Source organism: Rhinichthys klamathensis, unplaced genomic scaffold (genome assembly GCF_029890125.1).
Source record: "Rhinichthys klamathensis goyatoka isolate OS25496 unplaced genomic scaffold, OSU_Roscu_1.1 h1tg000049l_1, whole genome shotgun sequence".
Classification (NCBI taxonomy): Eukaryota; Metazoa; Chordata; class Actinopteri; order Cypriniformes; family Leuciscidae; genus Rhinichthys; species Rhinichthys klamathensis.
Genome location: NW_026606595.1, coordinates 284,979 through 308,034, shown reverse-complemented (window position 1 = coordinate 308,034; position 23,056 = coordinate 284,979). Strand labels below are relative to the sequence as shown.

Below are 23,056 nucleotides of genomic sequence, written 5' to 3'. Positions count from 1 at the left end.
GAGGAATCTTCCGCGGCACTTTTCTCCCAGCTGATTGGTGCCTTCATGCCAGAAGGGGCGTGAACCTAAGTGTCCTTAAAGAGACGCGCCGAGCTTCCCTTGGCTGCCTGCTGAAACCCTTCGGAAAGTTTCCTGAAAACTCTCTGCCTAAACTCCCTGGCTCTTCCTGCTCTTCGTGGCTTCATCATGTGACCCCTCGTGCGTCTGGACATCGCCTTAGTGTGATGATCCATCGTTTCTCTCTTTGTTTTCTTCAAGTTTATTTTATCTTTTTCGAAGTCTCCTCTGTTCATGTCTTCTCGCGAAGAAAATGAACACAACCAGACTGGCAAGCTTCACCTACAAGGACATTCAAACACGCCGCGCTCGCTGGACGAACCCGAACGCTCGGCCTCCACCTGACAGAGATACACACACACGCCGTTTTCAGATCGGTCACACCCAAGAGCGGTACCTCTGCAAGTATCCGTTTTACTATGCTTATTTGAGATCTGTTGATCCTTGGTGTCTAAAAAGGTTCTGTCTGTGATGAATGTTGCCAAACCAGAAGATATCTCATCTTCTCACTCTCTCTCTCTCTCTCTCTCTCTCTCTCACACTCCCAATCTTGCGCTCTCGCAATCTCTCTCTCTCACTCCTGTTTGTTGTTCGTCTGTCTCGTTAGTTTTACTGTTTACTGTACATACATGTATCCTGTGTTCAAATGTAGAATTCTGTATCCGTAGTTTCAATTATTAAAACCATATTCTTGATTGATCCTGAAGTGCTCATTTACAAGTCAATGAAATGAATATCTCGCTAAAAAGCTTTACAAGTGTTACTATATCAGTAACGTAAATTTTATAAACACGAGAAAATTAATGTTCACGGCCGGAACATTGAGATTTCTTGGAGTTTATAAAAAGGGATAACGTTGTTGAATTAATTGATGGGTTAATCTTACAGCCGTTTGCTGGACAAACCGATTGTTTGGTAGCCAATTGATTCCCTTAAAGTTATCCCATATAATCGATCTGTAATGAGACCATTGATATATGAATGAGGAATTATAATTCGTTATGATTGATCATTCATATATACAATCGATCTATTTTCAATTTCGATAATTTAACTGTAATATTCAATATATTAATCATATTCATGATTAATTATTAAAATTCCCTATGCATAATTTGAGCTAATTAAGGCACATCTCAATGTGGCTACAAAGATGGTGGAGAATGCGACGCATTTCAAACTTTGTTTTATGAGCAAATTCAGTTTCAATCTGTTTATATGGTTATTAATAATTTTGTGCACGCACGATATGGAATTTTGAAATTGTGAGATAAGTCGCACTGCGAACTCACTCCTAACTGACAGGCAAAAACCGACGTCAGTCAGTAACGTCACATTTTAACAGCTGCTAAAATATGCATAGACATGTTTTTATCACTGTTAAATGCTGAGTACACTGCAGTGTTAATATCACGAATGTCCTGTTTTGAGATGAAGACAACTCTCTGCAGGTGATACATTTTAATATGTTTAAAACCGCCTATTAAGACGAAGGAATCTCTTTTTAGTGTGAGACGTAAAATCTGATCAAAGCGAGAGTCCTTTGATTCAGTAGTAAAAGGCCTGATATATAATCGTTAGATTAACGATAACTCCTGGTACAAATTGGCGTAGCTAACCAATTGTAAACCTAACACATTTGAATCATAAGTGCTAAATTGATTCTGTGTACGGGAGCCGAAGCAACAGATGAATAATTCCTGTTGTCAACAATTTACGTGTAGTGCAGTGAAGAAATCCTGCCACACACTTTTGTGAAATATAGCACCAAAAATCCGCCAAGATTTTGAAATAATTGTGATTTTTGCAGACAACTGACGCATAGAAACGCACTCAGAGTTAAATCACTCTGAAGCCGAGTGCTCAGTTCCGCTGACAAACACTAAAGACACCTTTTTAGTGCTTAATAGTGCAAGTTACTTCAACCCCATGACTTCAAATGGCGCCATCGTGTGGACGTTAGGAGAAAGAAATTCTCAGCGTAAAATCACACTGAATGTAATTCCGCTGACGAACACTGGAGGGCAGCCTTCCAGTATAGTCTGATTACTTCCGCTCCGTGACATCATTCTGCGCGAGCTAAATTGTGCCACCGTGTGGGTATTGGCAAACAGGTCACTTTGTTTTCAAATTCTCTCTTGTTTTTTTTTTTTTCCTCTCTTTTTCATTTTCCCTGTGATAATGAACTCTGCGGTCTAACTTCAATATATATATGTGCATTAACAGCTCTGCTTGTGCTAAATATTATTGGATGTTAGATTGTCCTGCCCCTGACTGATTGCAATTATTTTGAATTTGATTCAAACAAGATTTGAATTAAAATTTAAGTTAAGACTCTCAGCTCAGTCACTGATACCCACTTAAAAAGGGGCGCTCCCTCTGGCATCCCCTGCTAAGTCGGTTTATCACTTTTCCTGCTTTCATTCTGTTTTGAAGTGGTCAATTTCCAGTTGGTTTTATTTGATGTGCCATCACGGATACCTTACAGTAGTCGTGATTATCATCAGATATTATTCTGATCTTTAACTCGTCTTACACTTATTCAAATTTGGTTTGGAATATCAAATTCCTAATTTAAATTTGAATTAAGCTTCTCATGTCAATTCCTCTTTTCTTTTTTTTTTTCCATTCCGTTGTGAATTGTTTTATTTCTACTTCTCTCTTTGGATTATTTCACAATTATTAATGATACCTTGCAGTAATCTTGATTATTATCAGAGATAATTCTGATCTTTAACTTTCGGTACACGCTTATTTAAATTGAGTTTAACAAATTTTAATTTTAATTTAAATCAAGTTGCCTATTCAGCCATCTGATTTATCCTCAGATATTATGCTGATCTTTAACTCGTCTTACACTTATTCAAATTCGGTTTGGAATATCAAATTCCTAACTTTAATTTGAATTAAGTCTCTCATGTCAATTTTGTTTTCTCTCTTTTCATTCCGTTATGAATTGTTTTATTTCTACCTTTCCCTTCTGATTATTGTATAATTATTGACGATACTTCACTGTTGTCGTTAATTATTATAGGATATCATCTTGACTTTTCAATCCCCTTACACGCATATTTAGATTTGATTTCAACTCCTTTGAATTTAAATTTAAATTAAGGTGGCTGATTCAACCAGGTTAACCACAAGTGCGCCCCCTGGTGGCAAAAACCCACTACTACGGTTCACTTCCTCCTGCGTTCAGCCTGCTCTCTCCAGTTCTACCTTTCGTTTTTGATTATCTAATAATTGTGGATGATACTTCACTGCTATCATTAGTGATTATTTGATATTATTCTGATTTTCCCTTTAATTCTTCGTACATGCTTATTTAAATTTAATTTAACCCTCTTTGAATTAAATTTGAATTAAGTTTGTCTATTCAAGTGACACAAACACGCTACTACCTGCCTCCTCCTTTGTGCCTCTGGCTTTCGTTATTTTCTATTTTCTCTTTTGGGTTAGGTCATTTTGATAATTACCAACATTATCATAATTTCCTTTAGTTTACTATTACTTAATAAAGTCTTTGCCTTTATTTCTACATACATAATTACCCCATTGGGTTAAACAAGAAAACCTTAATTCACTTTGAGTTTCGCTTGCTAAATCCTGTTCTGTATTTGTACGTAGAATTCCCCAGGTGGTGATTTGACGATCATCTCTGGCTGGTTTCCGGCAAGCTGGTTTGTCTGACTGGCGTTACCGGCGCGGACCGTGAGTGAGCCTCGGACTTCCCTGTCTCTTTCCATTGGTGCAACACATAAAACTGTGTCATCAGAAATCTGGCACTCCAAAGTCGCAGATTGTTTGAGAGGAATGCACCTTGGTAGAGATGAACGGAGAGGCCCGAGGACACGGCGGTTGAGCGTGGGGACGACGGAAGGATTAACCACGACGCTGGCTCCAACCAGAGTGACCTCAATTCACCCAGGCAAACTAAATAAGGCTTTCCACCGGTAAACCCACTAGCCCGTGGGCCCGGCTATAAATCCAGCTGGATAGCAGGCTCAGGCTCCCTATCCCCTGTAACACTCTTTGTGTTAGTATATCTCCCATTTTATTACAGACCTATTAATTTGTTCTGTTTAATTTTACTGCAATCTTTTCTATCACACTATTTTCTTTTCGTTCTGTTGTGATTTGTTTCTTTCAGTTCACCTAGAGACAGAACCTATGACACAAAGGACAGCTAAATAACAGATCGACCACTGAGCAGCTAGCGTCACCATGTGACCCACTAGGCTGCCGCCCTGTCAAAATCTTTATTTAGGCCTTGCGCTGACCTACGCAAATTGTCCCAATCTAACTGTCTGCATCAGTTAGCCAAAATTCTCATAGACGGCATAGCCCGTATTAGCATAATTCATTAGCTCGTAAACGAACTTGCAGTGGTTTTGCTTTCTTGTGTGTGTGCTGTGCTCCTCTCGCCCGCAGTGAGCCAGTATTGTTCCGGTCTTCCTGTCCCGCAGCCCGCTGGGACAACCTGGAGACATGGCTGAGATCCACAACACCTCCACTCCTGCCCAAGGTCGCCAGTGACTCAGAGCCCCCGAGCCAAGAGCAGCTGGACGCCGACTTGGACAAGCTGATGGCTCACAAACCGAGCCAAAGCTACGACGACAAAGACTGGGCCCGACACGCCGGAAACCTCGCTCACAAGCTCATCGCACAAGCACGCCTCCACGAAAGGAGCCGCATCGCCCTGGAGCATGAAGGAGCAACGCTAAAGATGCAAGCGGAGGAGGCCCAGATCGTCAATCGTCTAGATCAACTACTCCTCGAAACCGAGGAAGAGGATGACACCGACCCCAAGCTACAGAAGGAAGTGGAAAGACTTCAAACTGCCCTGTCTGATCTTCGTCTACACACAGACGGAAAAGAGCAGTCAGAGAAAGAAACCAGAGAGGAGCTCAACATGAAACTCCAAAACGGTGAAGCTCTCCTTGCAAGAGCAGAGACTGAACTAAAAGAAATAGACACTAAAGCCAAGGCCTGCGAAAAACACTTGCAAGCGGCCCAAGCTGAAATCCATGAACTCATTCAGCACAAAGACAATATCATATACAAAATTGACATTGTTCACAGAGAGCTGAAACACTCTTATAGATTACAAAGCGACCGGAAAGGGGAAACGCACACCACAAGGTTTCCCCTGACCAGCCGGTCCGCACCTTTCAGCCAACAACACAGAGCTGAAAAGAAAGGTGAAAGTCCACCGTTCCAAAAAAAAAACACCACCAGCCAGCCCACAAGAACCCCCGTCAGCGAAAGGGGGAGAGCCTCTCCAAAGAACCCCTGCCACTAACCACGGCATGGCTCCCAATAAACTTGACAAGCTGGCCAGAAACATCCCGACGTTCACTTCGAACCCTGCAAGAGGCCACGACGTGCACGCCTACCTGCAAGACATGGACTTTCACTTACAGACTGTTACCAACACAACCGCGTGGGACAGACTTTACCTGATAAGGATTACGTCCAGCCGTGAGGTGCGCAGCCTCCTAAATCGTCAAAAAAAAGACACTGTCAAAACTGACTACCAGCAGCTGCAACAAGCTTTGATCCGTGAATTCTCTGATCCAGAATCAGACCAAGGGTTATTCACCGCCATGGACCTCAAGCAGGCCCGACTTGAAACCCCACAGACCTTCAACAACCAACTCCGACAAGCCTATTTCGGAGCCCAAAATCACCCAGGTATGGAAGAAGATTTCAACTTCAGAACTCTGTTTCCCCGAAATCTGCATCCCACGGTGAGTCATCACCTAGGTGTCCTGGCCTGTCCCCGTAGCATGTCTACCCACCAGCTAAGAGACTTGGCCCAAAAAGCTTACATTAAGCAAAAGACTGTGTCCAAAAGACTTTGAAAAACCCAACAATCTACTCTGTCTCTGAACACTACTCAGAGCTGCCCATAGAGGGTGCCCCACAACACCCAGCCACGTCACAGACCCTGAAGGTGCTGAAAGAGCTTCTTCACTGGAGATCTCACAAGAGAAACAAGAGGTACGAGCCCGACATCCTGTGTCCAAGCACCCTGAACACTGCTCGTCGGCCCCAGGCCACAGAGCCAGCCGTCACACCACAAAGTGACAGCATCACCCAGCCACCACAGCTGACCGCTGCACAGCCTGAGCATGACAGCACAGTGTCACACAACTGGGACCAAAGTCCCGAAAGACCAAGCAATGCTGTTTTGGCTACCTGCCTCCGCAGCGACCCACACAAGGCCGGCCCTAACCGCCCATCGATCAACACACCAGCCCCAACGCCAAGACTCCTGGGAAACCTGATCCAAAAGGGGGTGGCCCGAAAGCTCTACCTAGCCATCACGATAGACCTTGATTTCAGCATTAAAGCCCTGCTAGGCACAGGCTAAGACCTCATTTTGATATCAGCTGAACTTTTTGAAAGACTCAAAGCTAAGAGACAAGATCGAACTCTTACATCTCAAACGTGTGAGCTGAGCGTACAGTTGTACAGCCAGAACAACATCTGGCTAGAACAGGTAGCTCACATCCACCTGACAATTGGTCCTTCGAGTCTAGTCCATCCCGTGCTCATCTCACAAATGAACACTTTTCCACTTCGAATTGGCAAAGATCTGCTAGATCGATTTGAGCCTTTAATAGACTTCAAACAACTGCAAGTTTGGGCTCAAGTGCGAGAACCTGACCCCCTCCAGTCACACAGGTCACCAGAGCCAGACTGGCAGGCCACAGAGGTCACGGGAACTCCCACAGCCAGCCATGAAAAGACACAGACTCAACACCAGGTCAAGGTTCAACTGTGCTACCCTGCACCTTACAGCTCACTAAAAGACTTTGACACCTGCTGCCCAAAGGTCATGACTGACCTGCAGCTATATGATCAAACACATGCCCTTGCCAAACCTGGCGCATTAAACGAGCTGAGGCCACTTTCAACCCTCAAGGTTGAGGTGAATAAACACTGCTTGGCAACTTTACGAACTAAACTGCCTACCTCAGAGCCACTTCCGCTGGCTCCGCTGTTTACAACAACCAAAATAGCGGATGCGGGCTTCTGACACAATAAAGACTTTGCTTAACCACCTCGTGACCCCCTCCCTCTTGGTTTCACTTTCACTTTCACTTTCAAATTGAAACCCAGATACTTTTGTTTTCATTTGTTATTTATTTCATTTTGACTTAAGGCGACCCCTATTTTGTTTGTGAGTGTTTACACCTGTTGAGCCTGAACATTCCCACTCAGTTCAGTTGAATTAAATTAAATTTGGGATTTAATTAAATCAACTTGCTTAGTCAATTTCCATTCTAGTTACTAGAGCTATGAGAACACTCGATGTTTACCCTTTTATTTTGATTTTATTTCAATTTATTTACTTCAGGTTTCAACCTGAATCCTTATTCAGCTCAATAAAGCTTAACTAGATGTGAAATTTAATCACATTGCCTGATACGCTCTCCCTTTTAGTCTCCTAGAGCTATAAGGACGTCCTAACTTTACCTTTACTTTATTGTAGATAAAGTCACTATCACTAGTCACTATCCTTATCTTCTGTCTCTCTATAGGATTACGATATCTAGCGACTGTTGTTTCCTTAGCGAGTTACACAGATCAGTAATATTCTACTTCCTGTTTGTGTTTTACCCCTCCTCACTCCTTAGCACCAAGCTAAGTACATAAAGTACGGATAACACAAATGCACAGTAGGCCCCAGACAGAACTGCAAACACTTCCCGTGGTTTCTTCTTCTGTTGACCTTGATGTTTGATGTGTCCCTGCCAGTTTAGTCTAAAACAGCAGCTTACCCATAAGGAACAACAGTCTACTTATGTCTCCTAGCTAAACTTAAATAGGTAAAACACTCCTTTCTTCCTCTTCATTTCTGGTTTCATCCTATCTCTTATTTTTGTTTTTACTCTATTTTGTTACTCTCGAAGTATAACATCTGAAAAGAACCAACATGCAATTTTTTTTGTTTTTGTTTTGAGTAATAGGTTATGACATGTAAGAAACCAGTCATCAGTCGACGCTGCTTAATGCACATCTACTAAGATAATCAAAACCTTTTGTGTGTGTGCTCACCAAAACCTAAATTTTTGCTGCATCTACAAGCAGAGTGATACCTAGCGGTCAAAACTGTTCACTAGCTGAAAAGTCTGCTTTTATGCATAAGAGGGACGTAACTATATAGGCTTAGACAAGCTTTGACGTACAGCTAATCTATTTTCTTACTCTGTAAACAAATAGAATAAGTTGTTTAAAGTAAAGAGAAGAGTTCCATGAGTAAAAGTAACAAATGCCAAAACACATTTGCATTTTACTGAATGTAACGCCAAGTTCTTGAAAAACAAAGTATAGGCGCCTCCTGTTAACCCGTTAAAACGTGTGTGATTCACGTAAAATGTACAGACATTCTTCAAGTACTGTTGAATTGTTCTGACATGCTCTGGTTCCCATGACAACAACTTGCCACAGGAAGTGTTAACTCGTAATGTCACTTTTGTAAACAAACCAGCCTGGGTGGCTAAGCTAAATCTAGCCTAGCATCCAGCTAACTTAGGCTAAGCTAACCTAGCCTAGCATCAAGCTAACTTAGGCTAAGCTAACCTAGCTTAGCATCAAGCTAACTTAGGCTAAGCTAACCTAACCTAGCTCCCGTACAGCATAGGCTAAGCTAAATAACTTCCACAGTTAGCAGCTAGCATCATTTACTTGAACCCTTAATCACCGCCTGTGTTCCACAGGGCAAAGTATTCTAGAATACTTCCCTCAACACCAGTTAGGGTTTCTAATTATCCACTTTCCGTGTTTGCAATTCTTATTAGCTAAAGTTCACCTTCACTGGTTTAGGAATACTCCTTGCTAACCGTTGAAGACTAACTTCGCAGATCCCCTGTTAATTAAACTTAAGTTTAACTACATGTAAACTGCGTAACTAACTACAGAAGAATTTGTATAACCATAGGAATTTCCATCAGCATGTTGACTTAACATTTGGAGGGACACACAGAGTGTGGCCTTGAACACGCAACCGCTGTAACCCACTATAAAGTGTTGGTCTGGGCAAATCCAAAGTTAGTCACTAGTGCTACTGATTATTATCACATTCAGATCATTACCGCTGTTTTGATTACTTACTTTATGTTTATTTATTCTTTTAAATTTTTGTTTTCATTATTTATTTATTTATTTATTTACTTTTCCCACTTTGATAATAATAGCAGTCAGCTATTCCCCGGTCTATTTGGTCATCTATATGATTTAATTTAATTTACTCTCTTGTTCGAATGTGGTTCCATTTCCCATTGGGCCCAGAAAGGAAACAGAGACACCTTTATTTGTGATTTTGCTTACTTTCAACAAGTGCACTCATTTTTGTGACCCTGCAACACAGGTAATTTCAACAATTTACTAGGGCACAACTATAGTCCAAAGGATTGATAATAAGCATAATTGGAATAGGAAAGCTGTCCTTTTTCTCCCCATCATTCACTTCGTCAAGCCGTAGTGAACCACTACTTAAGTCCAGAGAAATAATTAAGTCGTAAGAGCCATCTTAAGTCATTTATTTAATCTCGGCTATGCCCTTTCCAGGAAATACTCTCGGAACCACATAAGTCTTAACATCCACAGCCAAGATGATAAAGATAAAAGAGACACATCACTAGCTAGATACACATCACTAGCTAGATACACATGAAACACCTAACTTTATGCTACATATCTAGCGAACCCATTAAACCGTGGTTCTGAACTTTTGGGGTCATGCATTAGCCTCTCACCACAAGTATGACCAAATGTCACAGAGCCCCTGCTTCACCTGACCTTAACCTTATAGCTACCACAGACTGTGACAAAACAATGGACACTGGAGAAACCACCTCTCTACCCCGCCAACCACCCACGAACACCGTCTGCACCCAGCGACAACCAGTGCCCCTGACACCCTACGTCAACAAGCACATGCTGCATGCACAGGACAACATTCAGCGTTCTGCACCTGATGCCATCACTGCGCCAAAGCTTGTGATGCCACAGTGCAAAAGGGGGGGTCATGCTAACGTACGCCCTGGACGCACCACGTGCTGCTCAGCACCAGAGACACTTGCAAGACACCGAAGCAAGTGGCATACCGGCATCCTCAAAGCGAAAAGACTGTCCGAGCCAACCGAGGACGACACTCGCTGAAATTTTTCCTCCCTTTCTCTTTCTCTCTCCCTTTCACTTTTACCAGGATGATGCTGTGGTTCGCGATGCCTGTGCCTCCAGCCAACCAGAGGACAGCCGCAATCGGACATCTCACCAGGTCCGACAGCAGGCATCGTCCGGAGAGGACAACAACTCCTGATCACCAACTGCAGGAACCACACCCAGAAAGTGTGTGTTCGACGCAACCCCCGCAACGTCTACAGAGCACCTCACCCCAGCACAGCAGCCAGCTGTACAGCTGGACCCGTGCCCGATGGACAGAGGACTCCCTCGCTCACGCCAAGGCCAAGGCCGAGCACATGCTCAACCAACTTGATAAAATGACTGTCACACAAGCGGACTTAGGTGGACACAACCACCGTTTCAAACGGTTCCTGGGAGCTTTGCTCGGAGCCGCCGCTGCTGTCAGAACTCTGTTAAGCATTGGTATGCCCAGTGCCAACGCAGTGAACCATGTGACTGAAATTCGGACTGAGGTCCCACAGCTAAGACTGCAACTCACAACACAGAGTGCATCCCTGCAGACCATCGGAAAGACATTGATGGGAACTGTGGTAATTCTCAACATTCACAGCGTTCTGCTGAACCAGACAGTAAAATCCATGAAACAGCTGTTTACTGTCTTCCAGAAAGACTTTGCTCAAACTCCGCTGGTCACAGCCCCGGACGGGGTGGCCTACCACATGACCAGCGACACACCGCTGCACCTGGCCCCACATGTGCAGCCCACGACCAAAGACATTCACTATCTCTGCCCTAGTAAACCCTTCCTCAAAGACAACACTGACGGAATCTGCGGTTTGCAACCCATGATCAGGCTGCCTTGCAGAAGCCAAGCCTCGCACGCAAGTCACCGAGATACAAGCAGAGACTGTAGGTGACAGATGGCTCGTCAACACCCCCGTGCGAACAGCTACGCTCACTTACAACCAACATGACACTGCCACCCGTGTCACCTTGCTCAAACAGAGCGTGTGGTTTCAAGTACCGAAAGGTGCCATCCTCCACCTGGATGACCTGACATTGTTCCATCTTCCAAGCAAAGAGTACAGATTAGAACTGGAAACCCCATCCTTCGTCAGGAACCACACTGTCACCCTAACTCCAGAACGGGAATTGTGGTTTGCAAAAGGGGGTCCCAGTGAATTGACATTGCTCGTATCGACACAGCCCTCCAAGCTCTGTCTCGACCGCCAGTCGTGACTACCGCACCTGTGGTCCAAGCCTGGACCGCAGCCGACACTGCGCGGTGCATCTCTACGGTAACCGGCCACACTCTGACACTAGGTTTGGCCTCCGCTCTGCAAAGGAGACTCAACGAGATGCTAACATCTTCAGCCAAGCTCACGAAAGCCGTGCCTGAAGGTCTCAGACAGAATCCCCGGAAAGATGGGGGGTGCCAAGTCAGAGACCACGCCGAACCTCATCGGGCTGAGCCCTCAGTACTAACAACCACCTGTCATCCGACCTTCATGACTTACCTGCTATCCTACCATCAGGTTCCACCTGCCATCCTACCTTCACGACTTACCTACCATCTGACCAATGTGACGGTTTAACGAGGCCGCCCACACGGGTCCTGCCAAACCGCCAAAGGGGGGAATGTAGTGATAATCAGATAGGTAATCGAGCCAGCTCTGGTATGGGGAGTGAATTAACTAGATTCTAATTTAGTTAAGTTCCCCTTAACTTCCATTCGTGAAACAAAGGGGGTAGTGTTTTGAATTGATTAAATCATTGACTATGACTCGCACATGCAGCATTTTTCTCTAATGAATGAACAACGGAATGCTTTGCTTACGAGTTGAGTCAGCCCTGGACATGTGACTCGAGATGAGATCACGAGTCCATCTCGAGTCCGGCCGAAGACCACGCGACCCCTTAGGGGCTTCTTGGTCTGACCACCTAACAATAGAGCATTATGCAATGAGTAAGCCAATTCACAATGCTGCCTGAGTGCTGACAGACAATTACGCATTCCACACACACAAACACCAGCCATGGAACTTTTCAGAGGAAAGTACCTCTAAATGTTTTAAATGTATTCATTTTGTGCTTAGATGTCGTCACATGCCGTACTGGAAGTACTGACAATTTTATTGTGTGTTAACCAACTTTAAAATGCTTGTAATTCTGCATATGAATGTAACCCTATGTTCTATTACTTTTACCTGCCATGTCTGGTGGCTGTTTGACCGCCTTGTCTTGACTGAACCAGTCATAGATAGGATATTACTGTAAAATCTATTGTCCGGTCTGTACAATCTTTCTGGGTAGGAATGACAAAATGTTATACCATCATAAATGATCCTGACAAGACAAAGAGGAATCTTCCGCGGCACTTTTCTCCCAGCTGATTGGTGCCTTCATGCCAGAAGGGGCGTGAACCTAAGTGTCCTTAAAGAGACGCGCCGAGCTTCCCTTGGCTGCCTGCTGAAACCCTTCGGAAAGTTTCCTGAAAACTCTCTGCCTAAACTCCCTGGCTCTTCCTGCTCTTCGTGGCTTCATCATGTGACCCCTCGTGCGTCTAGACATCGCCTTAGTGTGATGATCCATCGTTTCTCTCTTTGTTTTCTTCAAGTTTATTTTATCTTTTTCGAAGTCTCCTCTGTTCATGTCTTCTCGCGAAGAAAATGAACACAACCAGACTGGCAAGCTTCACCTACAAGGACATTCAAACACGCCGCGCTCGCTGGACGAACCCGAACGCTCGGCCTCCACCTGACAGAGATACACGCACACGCCGTTTTCAGATCGGTCACACCCAAGAGCGGTACCTCTGCAAGTATCCGTTTTACTATGCTTATTTGAGATCTGTTGATCCTTGGTGTCTAAAAAGGTTCTGTCTGTGATGAATGTTGCCAAACCAGAAGATATCTCATCTTCTCACTCTCTCTCTCTCTCTCTCTCTCTCTCTCTCTCTCACACTCCCAATCTTGCGCTCTCGCAATCTCTCTCTCTCACTCCTGTTTGTTGTTCGTCTGTCTCGTTAGTTTTACTGTTTAACTGTACATACATGTATCCTGTGTTCAAATGTAGAATTCTGTATCCGTAGTTTCAATTATTAAAACCATATTCTTGATTGATCCTGAAGTGCTCATTTACAAGTCAATGAAATGAATATCTCGCTAAAAAGCTTTACAAGTGTTACTATATCAGTAACGTAAATTTTATAAACACGAGAAAATTAATGTTCACGGCCGGAACATTGAGATTTCTTGGAGTTTCTAAAAAGGGATAACGTTGTTGAATTAATTGATGGGTTAATCTTACAGCCGTTTGCTGGACAAACCGATTGTTTGGTAGCCAATTGATTCCCTTAAAGTTATCCCATATAATCGATCTGTAATGAGACCATTGATATATGAATGAGGAATTATAATTCGTTATGATTGATCATTCATATATACAATCGATCTATTTTCAATTTCGATAATTTAACTGTAATATTCAATATATTAATCATATTCATGATTAATTATTAAAATTCCCTATGCATAATTTGAGCTAATTAAGGCACATCTCAATGTGGCTACAAAGAGTTCAGTGATGGTAAACAGTAAAGTGTTCAGTGGAGGTAAACAGTAAAGTGTTCAGTGATGGTAAACAGTAAAGTGTTCAGTGGAGGTAAACAGTAAAGTGTTCAGTGGAGGTAAACAGTAAAGTGTTCAGTGGAGGTAAACAGTAAAGTGTTCAGTGGAGGTAAACAGTAAAGTGTTCAGTGATGGTAAACAGTAAAGTGTTCAGTGATGGTAAACAGTAAAGTGTTCAGTGGAGGTAAACAGTAAAGTGTTCAGTGATGGTAAACAGTAAAGTGTTCAGTGGAGGTAAACAGTAAAGTGTTCAGTGATGGTAAACAGTAAAGTGTTCAGTGGAGGTAAACAGTAAAGTGTTCAGTGATGGTAAACAGTAAAGTGTTCAGTGGAGGTAAACAGTAAAGTGTTCAGTGGAGGTAAACAGTAAAGTGTTCAGTGATGGTAAACAGTAAAGTGTTCAGTGATGGTAAACAGTAAAGTGTTCAGTGGAGGTAAACAGTAAAGTGTTCAGTGGAGGTAAACAGTAAAGTGTTCAGTGATGGTAAACAGTAAAGTGTTCAGTGGAGGTAAAAAGTAAAGTGTTCAGTGATGGTAAACAGTAAAGTGTTCAGTGATGGTAAACAGTAAAGTGTTCAGTGGAGGTAAACAGTAAAGTGTTCAGTGATGGTAAACAGTAAAGTGTTCAGTGGAGGTAAACAGTAAAGTGTTCAGTGATGGTAAACAGTAAAGTGTTCAGTGATGGTAAACAGTAAAGTGTTCAGTGGAGGTAAACAGTAAAGTGTTCAGTGATGGTAAACAGTAAAGTGTTCAGTGATGGTAAACAGTAAAGTGTTCAGTGGAGGTAAACAGTAAAGTGTTCAGTGATGGTAAACAGTAAAGTGTTCAGTGATGGTAAACAGTAAAGTGTTCAGTGATGGTAAACAGTAAAGTGTTCAGTGGAGGTAAACAGTAAAGTGTTCAGTGATGGTAAACAGTAAAGTGTTCAGTGGAGGTAAACAGTAAAGTGTTCAGTGATGGTAAACAGTAAAGTGTTCAGTGGAGGTAAACAGTAAAGTGTTCAGTGGAGGTAAACAGTAAAGTGTTCAGTGGAGGTAAACAGTAAAGTGTTCAGTGGAGGTAAACAGTAAAGTGTTCAGTGGAGGTAAACAGTAAAGTGTTCAGTGGAGGTAAACAGTAAAGTGTTCAGTGATGGTAAACAGTAAAGTGTTCAGTGGAGGTAAACAGTAAAGTGTTCAGTGGAGGTAAACAGTAAAGTGTTCAGTGATGGTAAACAGTAAAGTGTTCAGTGATGGTAAACAGTAAAGTGTTCAGTGATGGTAAACAGTAAAGTGTTCAGTGATGGTAAACAGTAAAGTGTTCAGTGGAGGTAAACAGTAAAGTGTTCAGTGATGGTAAACAGTAAAGTGTTCAGTGGAGGTAAACAGTAAAGTGTTCAGTGGAGGTAAACAGTAAAGTGTTCAGTGATGGTAAACAGTAAAGTGTTCAGTGATGGTAAACAGTAAAGTGTTCAGTGGAGGTAAACAGTAAAGTGTTCAGTGATGGTAAACAGTAAAGTGTCCAGTGATGGTAAACAGTAAAGTGTTCAGTGATGGTAAACAGTAAAGTGTTCAGTGGAGGTAAACAGTAAAGTGTTCAGTGATGGTAAACAGTAAAGTGTTCAGTGGAGGTAAACAGTAAAGTGTTCAGTGATGGTAAACAGTAAAGTGTTCAGTGATGGTAAACAGTAAAGTGTTCAGTGGAGGTAAACAGTAAAGTGTTCAGTGATGGTAAACAGTAAAGTGTTCAGTGATGGTAAACAGTAAAGTGTTCAGTGGAGGTAAACAGTAAAGTGTTCAGTGGAGGTAAACAGTAAAGTGTTCAGTGGAGGTAAACAGTAAAGTGTTCAGTGGAGGTAAACATTAAAGTGTTCAGTGGAGGTAAACAGTAAAGTGTTCAGTGGAGGTAAACAGTAAAGTGTTCAGTGATGGTAAACAGTAAAGTGTTCAGTGGAGGTAAACAGTAAAGTGTTCAGTGATGGTAAACAGTAAAGTGTTCAGTGATGGTAAACAGTAAAGTGTTCAGTGGAGGTAAACAGTAAAGTGTTCAGTGGAGGTAAACAGTAAAGTGTTCAGTGGAGGTAAACAGTAAAGTGTTCAGTGGAGGTAAACAGTAAAGTGTTCAGTGGAGGTAAACAGTAAAGTGTTCAGTGGAGGTAAACAGTAAAGTGTTCAGTGGAGGTAAACAGTAAAGTGTTCAGTGATGGTAAACAGTAAAGTGTTCAGTGATGGTAAACAGTAAAGTGTTCAGTGGAGGTAAACAGTAAAGTGTTCAGTGATGGTAAACAGTAAAGTGTTCAGTGGAGGTAAACAGTAAAGTGTTCAGTGGAGGTAAACAGTAAAGTGTTCAGTGGAGGTAAACAGTAAAGTGTTCAGTGGAGGTAAACAGTAAAGTGTTCAGTGGAGGTAAACAGTAAAGTGTTCAGTGATGGTAAACAGTAAAGTGTTCAGTGGAGGTAAACAGTAAAGTGTTCAGTGATGGTAAACAGTAAAGTGTTCAGTGATGGTAAACAGTAAAGTGTTCAGTGGAGGTAAACAGTAAAGTGTTCAGTGATGGTAAACAGTAAAGTGTTCAGTGATGGTAAACAGTAAAGTGTTCAGTGGAGGTAAACAGTAAAGTGTTCAGTGATGGTAAACAGTAAAGTGTTCAGTGGAGGTAAACAGTAAAGTGTTCAGTGGAGGTAAACAGTAAAGTGTTCAGTGGAGGTAAACAGTAAAGTGTTCAGTGGAGGTAAACAGTAAAGTGTTCAGTGGAGGTAAACAGTAAAGTGTTCAGTGGAGGTAAACAGTAAAGTGTTCAGTGATGGTAAACAGTAAAGTGTTCAGTGATGGTAAACAGTAAAGTGTTCAGTGGAGGTAAACAGTAAAGTGTTCAGTGGAGGTAAACAGTAAAGTGTTCAGTGGAGGTAAACAGTAAAGTGTTCAGTGGAGGTAAACAGTAAAGTGTTCAGTGGAGGTAAACAGTAAAGTGTTCAGTGGAGGTAAACAGTAAAGTGTTCAGTGATGGTAAACAGTAAAGTGTTCAGTGGAGGTAAACAGTAAAGTGTTCAGTGGAGGTAAACAGTAAAGTGTTCAGTGATGGTAAACAGTAAAGTGTTCAGTGATGGTAAACAGTAAAGTGTTCAGTGGAGGTAAACAGTAAAGTGTTCAGTGATGGTAAACAGTAAAGTGTTCAGTGGAGGTAAACAGTAAAGTGTTCAGTGGAGGTAAACAGTAAAGTGTTCAGTGGAGGTAAACAGTAAAGTGTTCAGTGGAGGTAAACAGTAAAGTGTTCAGTGGAGGTAAACAGTAAAGTGTTCAGTGATGGTAAACAGTAAAGTGTTCAGTGATGGTAAACAGTAAAGTGTTCAGTGGAGGTAAACAGTAAAGTGTTCAGTGGAGGTAAACAGTAAAGTGTTCAGTGGAGGTAAACAGTAAAGTGTTCAGTGGAGGTAAACAGTAAAGTGTTCAGTGATGGTAAACAGTTAAGTGTTCAGTGATGGTAAACAGTAAAGTGTTCAGTGGAGGTAAACAGTAAAGTGTTCAGTGGAGGTAAACAGTAAAGTGTTCAGTGGAGGTAAACAGTAAAGTGTTCAGTGATGGTAAACAGTTAAGTGTTCAGTGATGGTAAACAGTAAAGTGTTCAGTGGAGGTAAACAGTAAAGTGTTCAGTGGAGGTAAACAGTAAAGTGTTCAGTGGAGGTAAACAGTAAAGTGTTCAGTGATGGTAAACAGTAAAGTGTTCAGTGATGGTAAACAGTAAAGTGTTCAGTGATGGTAAACAGTAAAGTGTTCAGTGATGGTAAACAGTAAAGTGTTTAGTGATGGTAAACAGTAAAGTGTTCAGTGGAGGTAAACAGTAAAGTGTTCAGTGGAGGTAAACAGTAAAGTGTTCAGTGATGGTAAACAGTAAAGTGTTCAGTGATGGTAAACAGTAAAGTGTTCAGTGGAGGTAAACAGTAAAGTGTTCAGTGATGGTAAACAGTAAAGTGTTCAGTGATGGTAAACAGTAAAGTGTTCAGTGGAGGTAAACAGTAAAGTGTTCAGTGGAGGTAAACAGTAAAGTGTTCAGTGGAGGTAAACAGTAAAGTGTTCAGTGGAGGTAAACAGTAAAGTGTTCAGTGATGGTAAACAGTTAAGTGTTCAGTGATGGTAAACAGTAAAGTGTTCAGTGGAGGTAAACAGTAAAGTGTTCAGTGGAGGTAAACAGTAAAGTGTTCAGTGGAGGTAAACAGTAAAGTGTTCAGTGATGGTAAACAGTTAAGTGTTCAGTGATGGTAAACAGTAAAGTGTTCAGTGGAGGTAAACAGTAAAGTGTTCAGTGGAGGTAAACAGTAAAGTGTTCAGTGGAGGTAAACAGTAAAGTGTTCAGTGATGGTAAACAGTAAAGTGTTCAGTGATGGTAAACAGTAAAGTGTTCAGTGATGGTAAACAGTAAAGTGTTCAGTGATGGTAAACAGTAAAGTGTTTAGTGATGGTAAACAGTAAAGTGTTCAGTGGAGGTAAACAGTAAAGTGTTCAGTGGAGGTAAACAGTAAAGTGTTCAGTGATGGTAAACAGTAAAGTGTTCAGTGATGGTAAACAGTAAAGTGTTCAGTGGAGGTAAACAGTAAAGTGTTCAGTGATGGTAAACAGTAAAGTGTTCAGTGATGGTAAACAGTAAAGTGTTCAGTGGAGGTAAACAGTAAAGTGTTCAGTGGAGGTAAACAGTAAAGCAGTCGACTCACATGTGCACTTCAGACAGCTCCATATCCCACAATGCAACACGATTGTGACATCACAGCAGGCCGTGCTTGATTCACCCCCACCCCACACAACTCTAGTGTAGGATACATGAATAATGAGATTTAATGGCATATTACTTGTTGTTTCCTTATGTCTCTACACTGGACTGGACTTGTGTTGTATCAGGATTGAACAGAGCTGTAACTGGACTTGTGTTTTGTCCCAGGCGAAAGCTTTCCTGCAGACGGCTGCTGCGTTGTCTCCTCACATGTACGAGCCACACTTTAACTTCGCCACACTCTCTGAAAAGGTGCGACTCACAACTCTGATGTGTGTTACTCTGATGTGTGTTACTCTGATGTGTGTTACTCTGATGTGTGTTCTGTGTGTGACTGATGTGTGTTACTCTGATGTGTGTTACTCTGATGTGTGTTACTCTGATGTGTGTTACTCTGATGTGTGTTACTCTGATGTGTGTTACTCTGATGTGTGTTACTCTGATGTGTGTAACTCTGTCTGTGTTACTCTGATGTGTGTTACTCTGTGTGTGACTGATGTGTGTTACACTGATGTGTGTTCTGTGTGTGACTGATGTGTGTTACTCTGTGTGTGTGTGTGTGTGTGTGTGTGTGTGTGTGAGACTCTGATGTGTGTAACTCTGTCTGTGTTACTCCGTCATTGTTTTGACAATATGCCTTCTCCTTTATATTTTATTATCTTTAGCTATAATTAAGTATTACTAATTGAAACGACAAAAATAAAGCCATATTTAAAGCTAATGTACAGTAGTTGAGGAGCATGTGTCCTGCTGTGCATGAGTGTTCACTGCTGTGTGTTTGTGCTGAAGGTTGGAGATGTTCAGAGCAGTTTCACGGCCGCTCAGAGATCTGAGGACGCGTTCCCTGAGCATGTGGACACTCAGCAGATCCTGAAGAGCCTCCGACTGCACTTCTCCACGCTGTAGCCCTCAGCGGCGCGATCCGCCACAGACCAGCACATGCATGTCCATCAGTTGTGGAGCTGGAGGAGAGATCCCCGGACATGATTGTAAAGCGCTATGGGTGAACAGTAGTACATATGAGGGAAAAAAGCGCTTTATAAATGCATCATTCATTCATTCATTCATTTAAAAAAATTAAAATGATCATAAAAATGGCATTGTTTTGTTAGTCCTGCTTTGATGCGGCTCCACCTTGCTCCATCACTATATATATTACATTTACATTACATTTAATCATTTTGCAGACAGTTTTATCGAAAGCAACTTAAACAAATGAAGAGAGCAATAGCAGTCACTATACAGTCAAAGCAACATTATTCAGACTCCTTCAACATTTCTCACATTATCAGTTTATTCGCTATAGTTTACAAAATGGTGATAAAATATGAGCAGAACTCAAGATCAGTTGGGTCCGTGTAGTTCATTTCATTTCCTGTTTGGAATGGAATAACGAGAAATGAAAACCAGCCAGTTTTTTTGTTTAGTTTAAAAAACGAAAAATTTGATTTTGGCTCGATTTTTAATTTTTCGTTTGTGGTTTCAAAATCGGTTTATGGGTTCGATATTTCATTTGCGCACGTGGGCGGCGCTGAAACGGCCCTTTCATCTGATTGGTCAAACCGCTCCGCCTTCAGTACGAGCTTTTCTTTCTGTCAGGCAGAATAATGATTCCACTGAAACCACTCTCGTCTTTTATTTGCATCAAAAGGCATGTGTGAAACGTGTATAAATAATTTTGAAAATTTAATAGAAATAAAGTTTAGATTTATGAATGTAAGCATGTGTCACCTATTCAGTTCACATGAAAAGAAAGAGACAGAAAAGAGAGAAGCTAGAATCAGTGAACGTACATTAATACTGACAGAATTAGCAGGGTATTTGTATTATATCTGTTTTTTATTTGTTGAACATCAATTAAAAGTTTTTTGTATGTCCTAATTCGGGGAACAGACACAGTCTCTATATGATGATATCTGGGTGAAAGAGGCTCTATGTGATGGGATTTATCTGACCTCAGTGACGTGAGGCCGCTAGCAGACGGTCGGTTTAGCCAGTCTGTCTGCTTCCTGACCTGAGCCCCAGATTGGCATGTTTGAGCTCTAAGACTATAGTGTGTCCAGTAAATGTGTGTCCAGTGAGAGTGTGTCCAGTGAGAGTGTGTCCAGTGACTGTGTGTCCAGTGAGAGTGTGTCCAGTGAGAGTGTGTCCAGTGAGAGTGTGTCCAGTGAGAGTGTGTCCAGTGTGAGCGTGTCCAGTGAGAGTGTGTCCAGTGAGAGTGTGTCCAGTGAGAGTGTGTCCAGTGAGAGTGTGTCCAGTGTGAGCGTGTCCAGTGAGAGTGTGTCCAGTGAGAGTGTATCCAGTGAGAGTGTGTCCAGTGAGAGTGTGTCCAGTGAGAGTGTGTCCAGTGAGAGTGTGTCCAGTGTGAGCGTGTCCAGTGAGAGTGTGTCCAGTGTCCTTGACTCTGGTACCGATATGTACACAGGCCTGTTCAACAAAAAACAGGCAATTTCGACAAAAAAGCCATCCCTCACGTTTTTACCACATTCCACTCTCCCGGGCGCATGCGCGCCCCTGCTCGCCCCTGATCACCCCTGCTCGTTTGGGGTGAGCGATGTGAGGATTTTAAAATCAACACAAATCAACACACGTATCGTCACAGTGAGCGCTAAGGCTCATTGTTGGCCCTCTGCTTCGAACTCATTTCGCTCTCTCACCCTGTTGGGGTTCCAGCTCGTACCCATGGGTCGTCTAACGTGCTCGCGCTGTGACGCAAGGGTGAGCGGCGTACGGAATTGCTAAAATCTCACATAAACCAGCGACTCACGCTTTCAGGCCCGTATCTGGACGCTCGTTTCCGTTTCCTTTTGCTCTCTCACTCTTTTGGGATTCCTGCATGTACCTGTGAGTGCATTAACGTGCTCGCGCTGTGACACAAGGGTGAGCGGTGGATTTGGATTTTATGGGATTGTGGTAATAATTGGATAATAATTGCAACTAATGTTTGCCATTATTATGTGCAAACATTAGTTTTGCACATAATTGTATTAACATTATGTAAAACATTAGATGTTTTAATTGGTAATAATTGCATACCCTAACTGGCCATTCTTTTTATTCTTTATTTTATTTTAAAAGGGACAATGCACATTATCTTTATTAGTCTTCAGATAATTCTTCAGATTAACATTTTCTTCATTTTCAGCAGACTAATCCTGATTTAAGTGTAAAATTACTTGTAATCAGAGATGTTTTACTGATATGTTGCATAGTTTATTTTAAAGTATAAAAAGATTATATAAAATCTAAAACAGCTTTTCTGTTTAAGTTATTTTGTAGGTTTATATGTGTTCAGGTTAGTATTTGTGTTTGAATAAACAACCATGGCCTATGCATGTCCTCTGGGTGGCGATGTGGGTCTTGAATCCCAGAGACCATGAAGGGAGTGAGGGATGTTTGAATTAGCATTTCTATTGTCTCTCTGTGTGTATGTTCTAGGGGTAAATACATATATTACGTATTTTACTTTACAGTTGTGTACAATGGATACATTGCTTTTCTTTTAAAAGTTACAATGTGTTTTAATGACCATCCATATTTAGTTTTCGGTCTTATTTTTGGGATACATACAGAAAACACAGGAAATGTGTAGGCCTACTCAAAATGTAAAAAAGAAGCATTTCTTCCAATTACTCAAAGAAGTTTTTTTTCTTTCAAGAAAAATGACTTTCCTTCAAGTCCTTTTCCATTCAATTTAGGTTTAAGCTATTGTTCTGTTGTAAGGGGAACACACTAATACTTGCTACTTTGGTCTATAGATATTTTTTACTGAAGACATTTTTTACTGTTTTTAATACAAATTTCCTGTATTTTCTGCTTATATTCTAATAAATACATTGATAAATATTTATATACAATAAATAAATAATGTCAGCATGTGGCAATATACAAAATGAGAGCGATGTTCTAAAATGTTTTTTTTTTTAATCTATGTTTGTGATGCACAAATAACCAATTAACAAACGCCATCGCACACCTGCAGGTGACAGGTGCGTAGAGGAAGAAGACCAAATAGGTCGACAAATCTGCAAATAAGGAACTCCCGCACACTATCAGTACTTGCAAGTAATATACAAATGTTTTATTAGCAATGTTTCAGTCTCACGACCTTCATCAGGCATATACAAATCTTCAAACTCATCCCATTTAAAATAAACACATGACCAATCAACAAAGCTCCCTCTGTAGCCACTTAAGCTCATTGAGAATACATCATTAACAACACATCATAAACAGTTACAACCATACTTGAAAATAATATCAAAGTTCGGAAAAAAATGTAATATCAAAGTTCAGAAGAAAAAAAAGACCAGTTCATGGAAGACAGAAAAAAGTTTGTTTTGTTTTAATGTTTAAAATTACCACAACGATAATTGCCATATTCTGTATAGGACTAATCAAACTCTGAGATGGACGAGGACTAACACTCTTAAAACGAGCTTGTAAAGCAATCTTTTAAATTCCTTGCGTGT

At 41.6% G+C, this 23,056-nt stretch overlaps 1 protein-coding gene across 2 annotated transcripts in view; it reads left to right on the top strand.

The window, feature by feature from the left end:
• Window positions 1-19,498, top strand: part of ttc8 (tetratricopeptide repeat domain 8) — a 60,462-nt gene extending 40,964 nt beyond the window's left edge. For both annotated transcript variants that reach the window (XM_056247558.1, XM_056247559.1), the window contains 2 exons: window positions 18,753-18,836; window positions 19,374-19,498. In XM_056247558.1, coding sequence (XP_056103533.1) covers window positions 18,753-18,836; window positions 19,374-19,490 — 201 coding nt within the window. In that variant the 3' untranslated portion in view covers window positions 19,491-19,498. The remainder of the gene's footprint in view (window positions 1-18,752; window positions 18,837-19,373) is intronic.
• The last annotated feature ends 3,558 nt before the right edge of the window (window positions 19,499-23,056 follow it).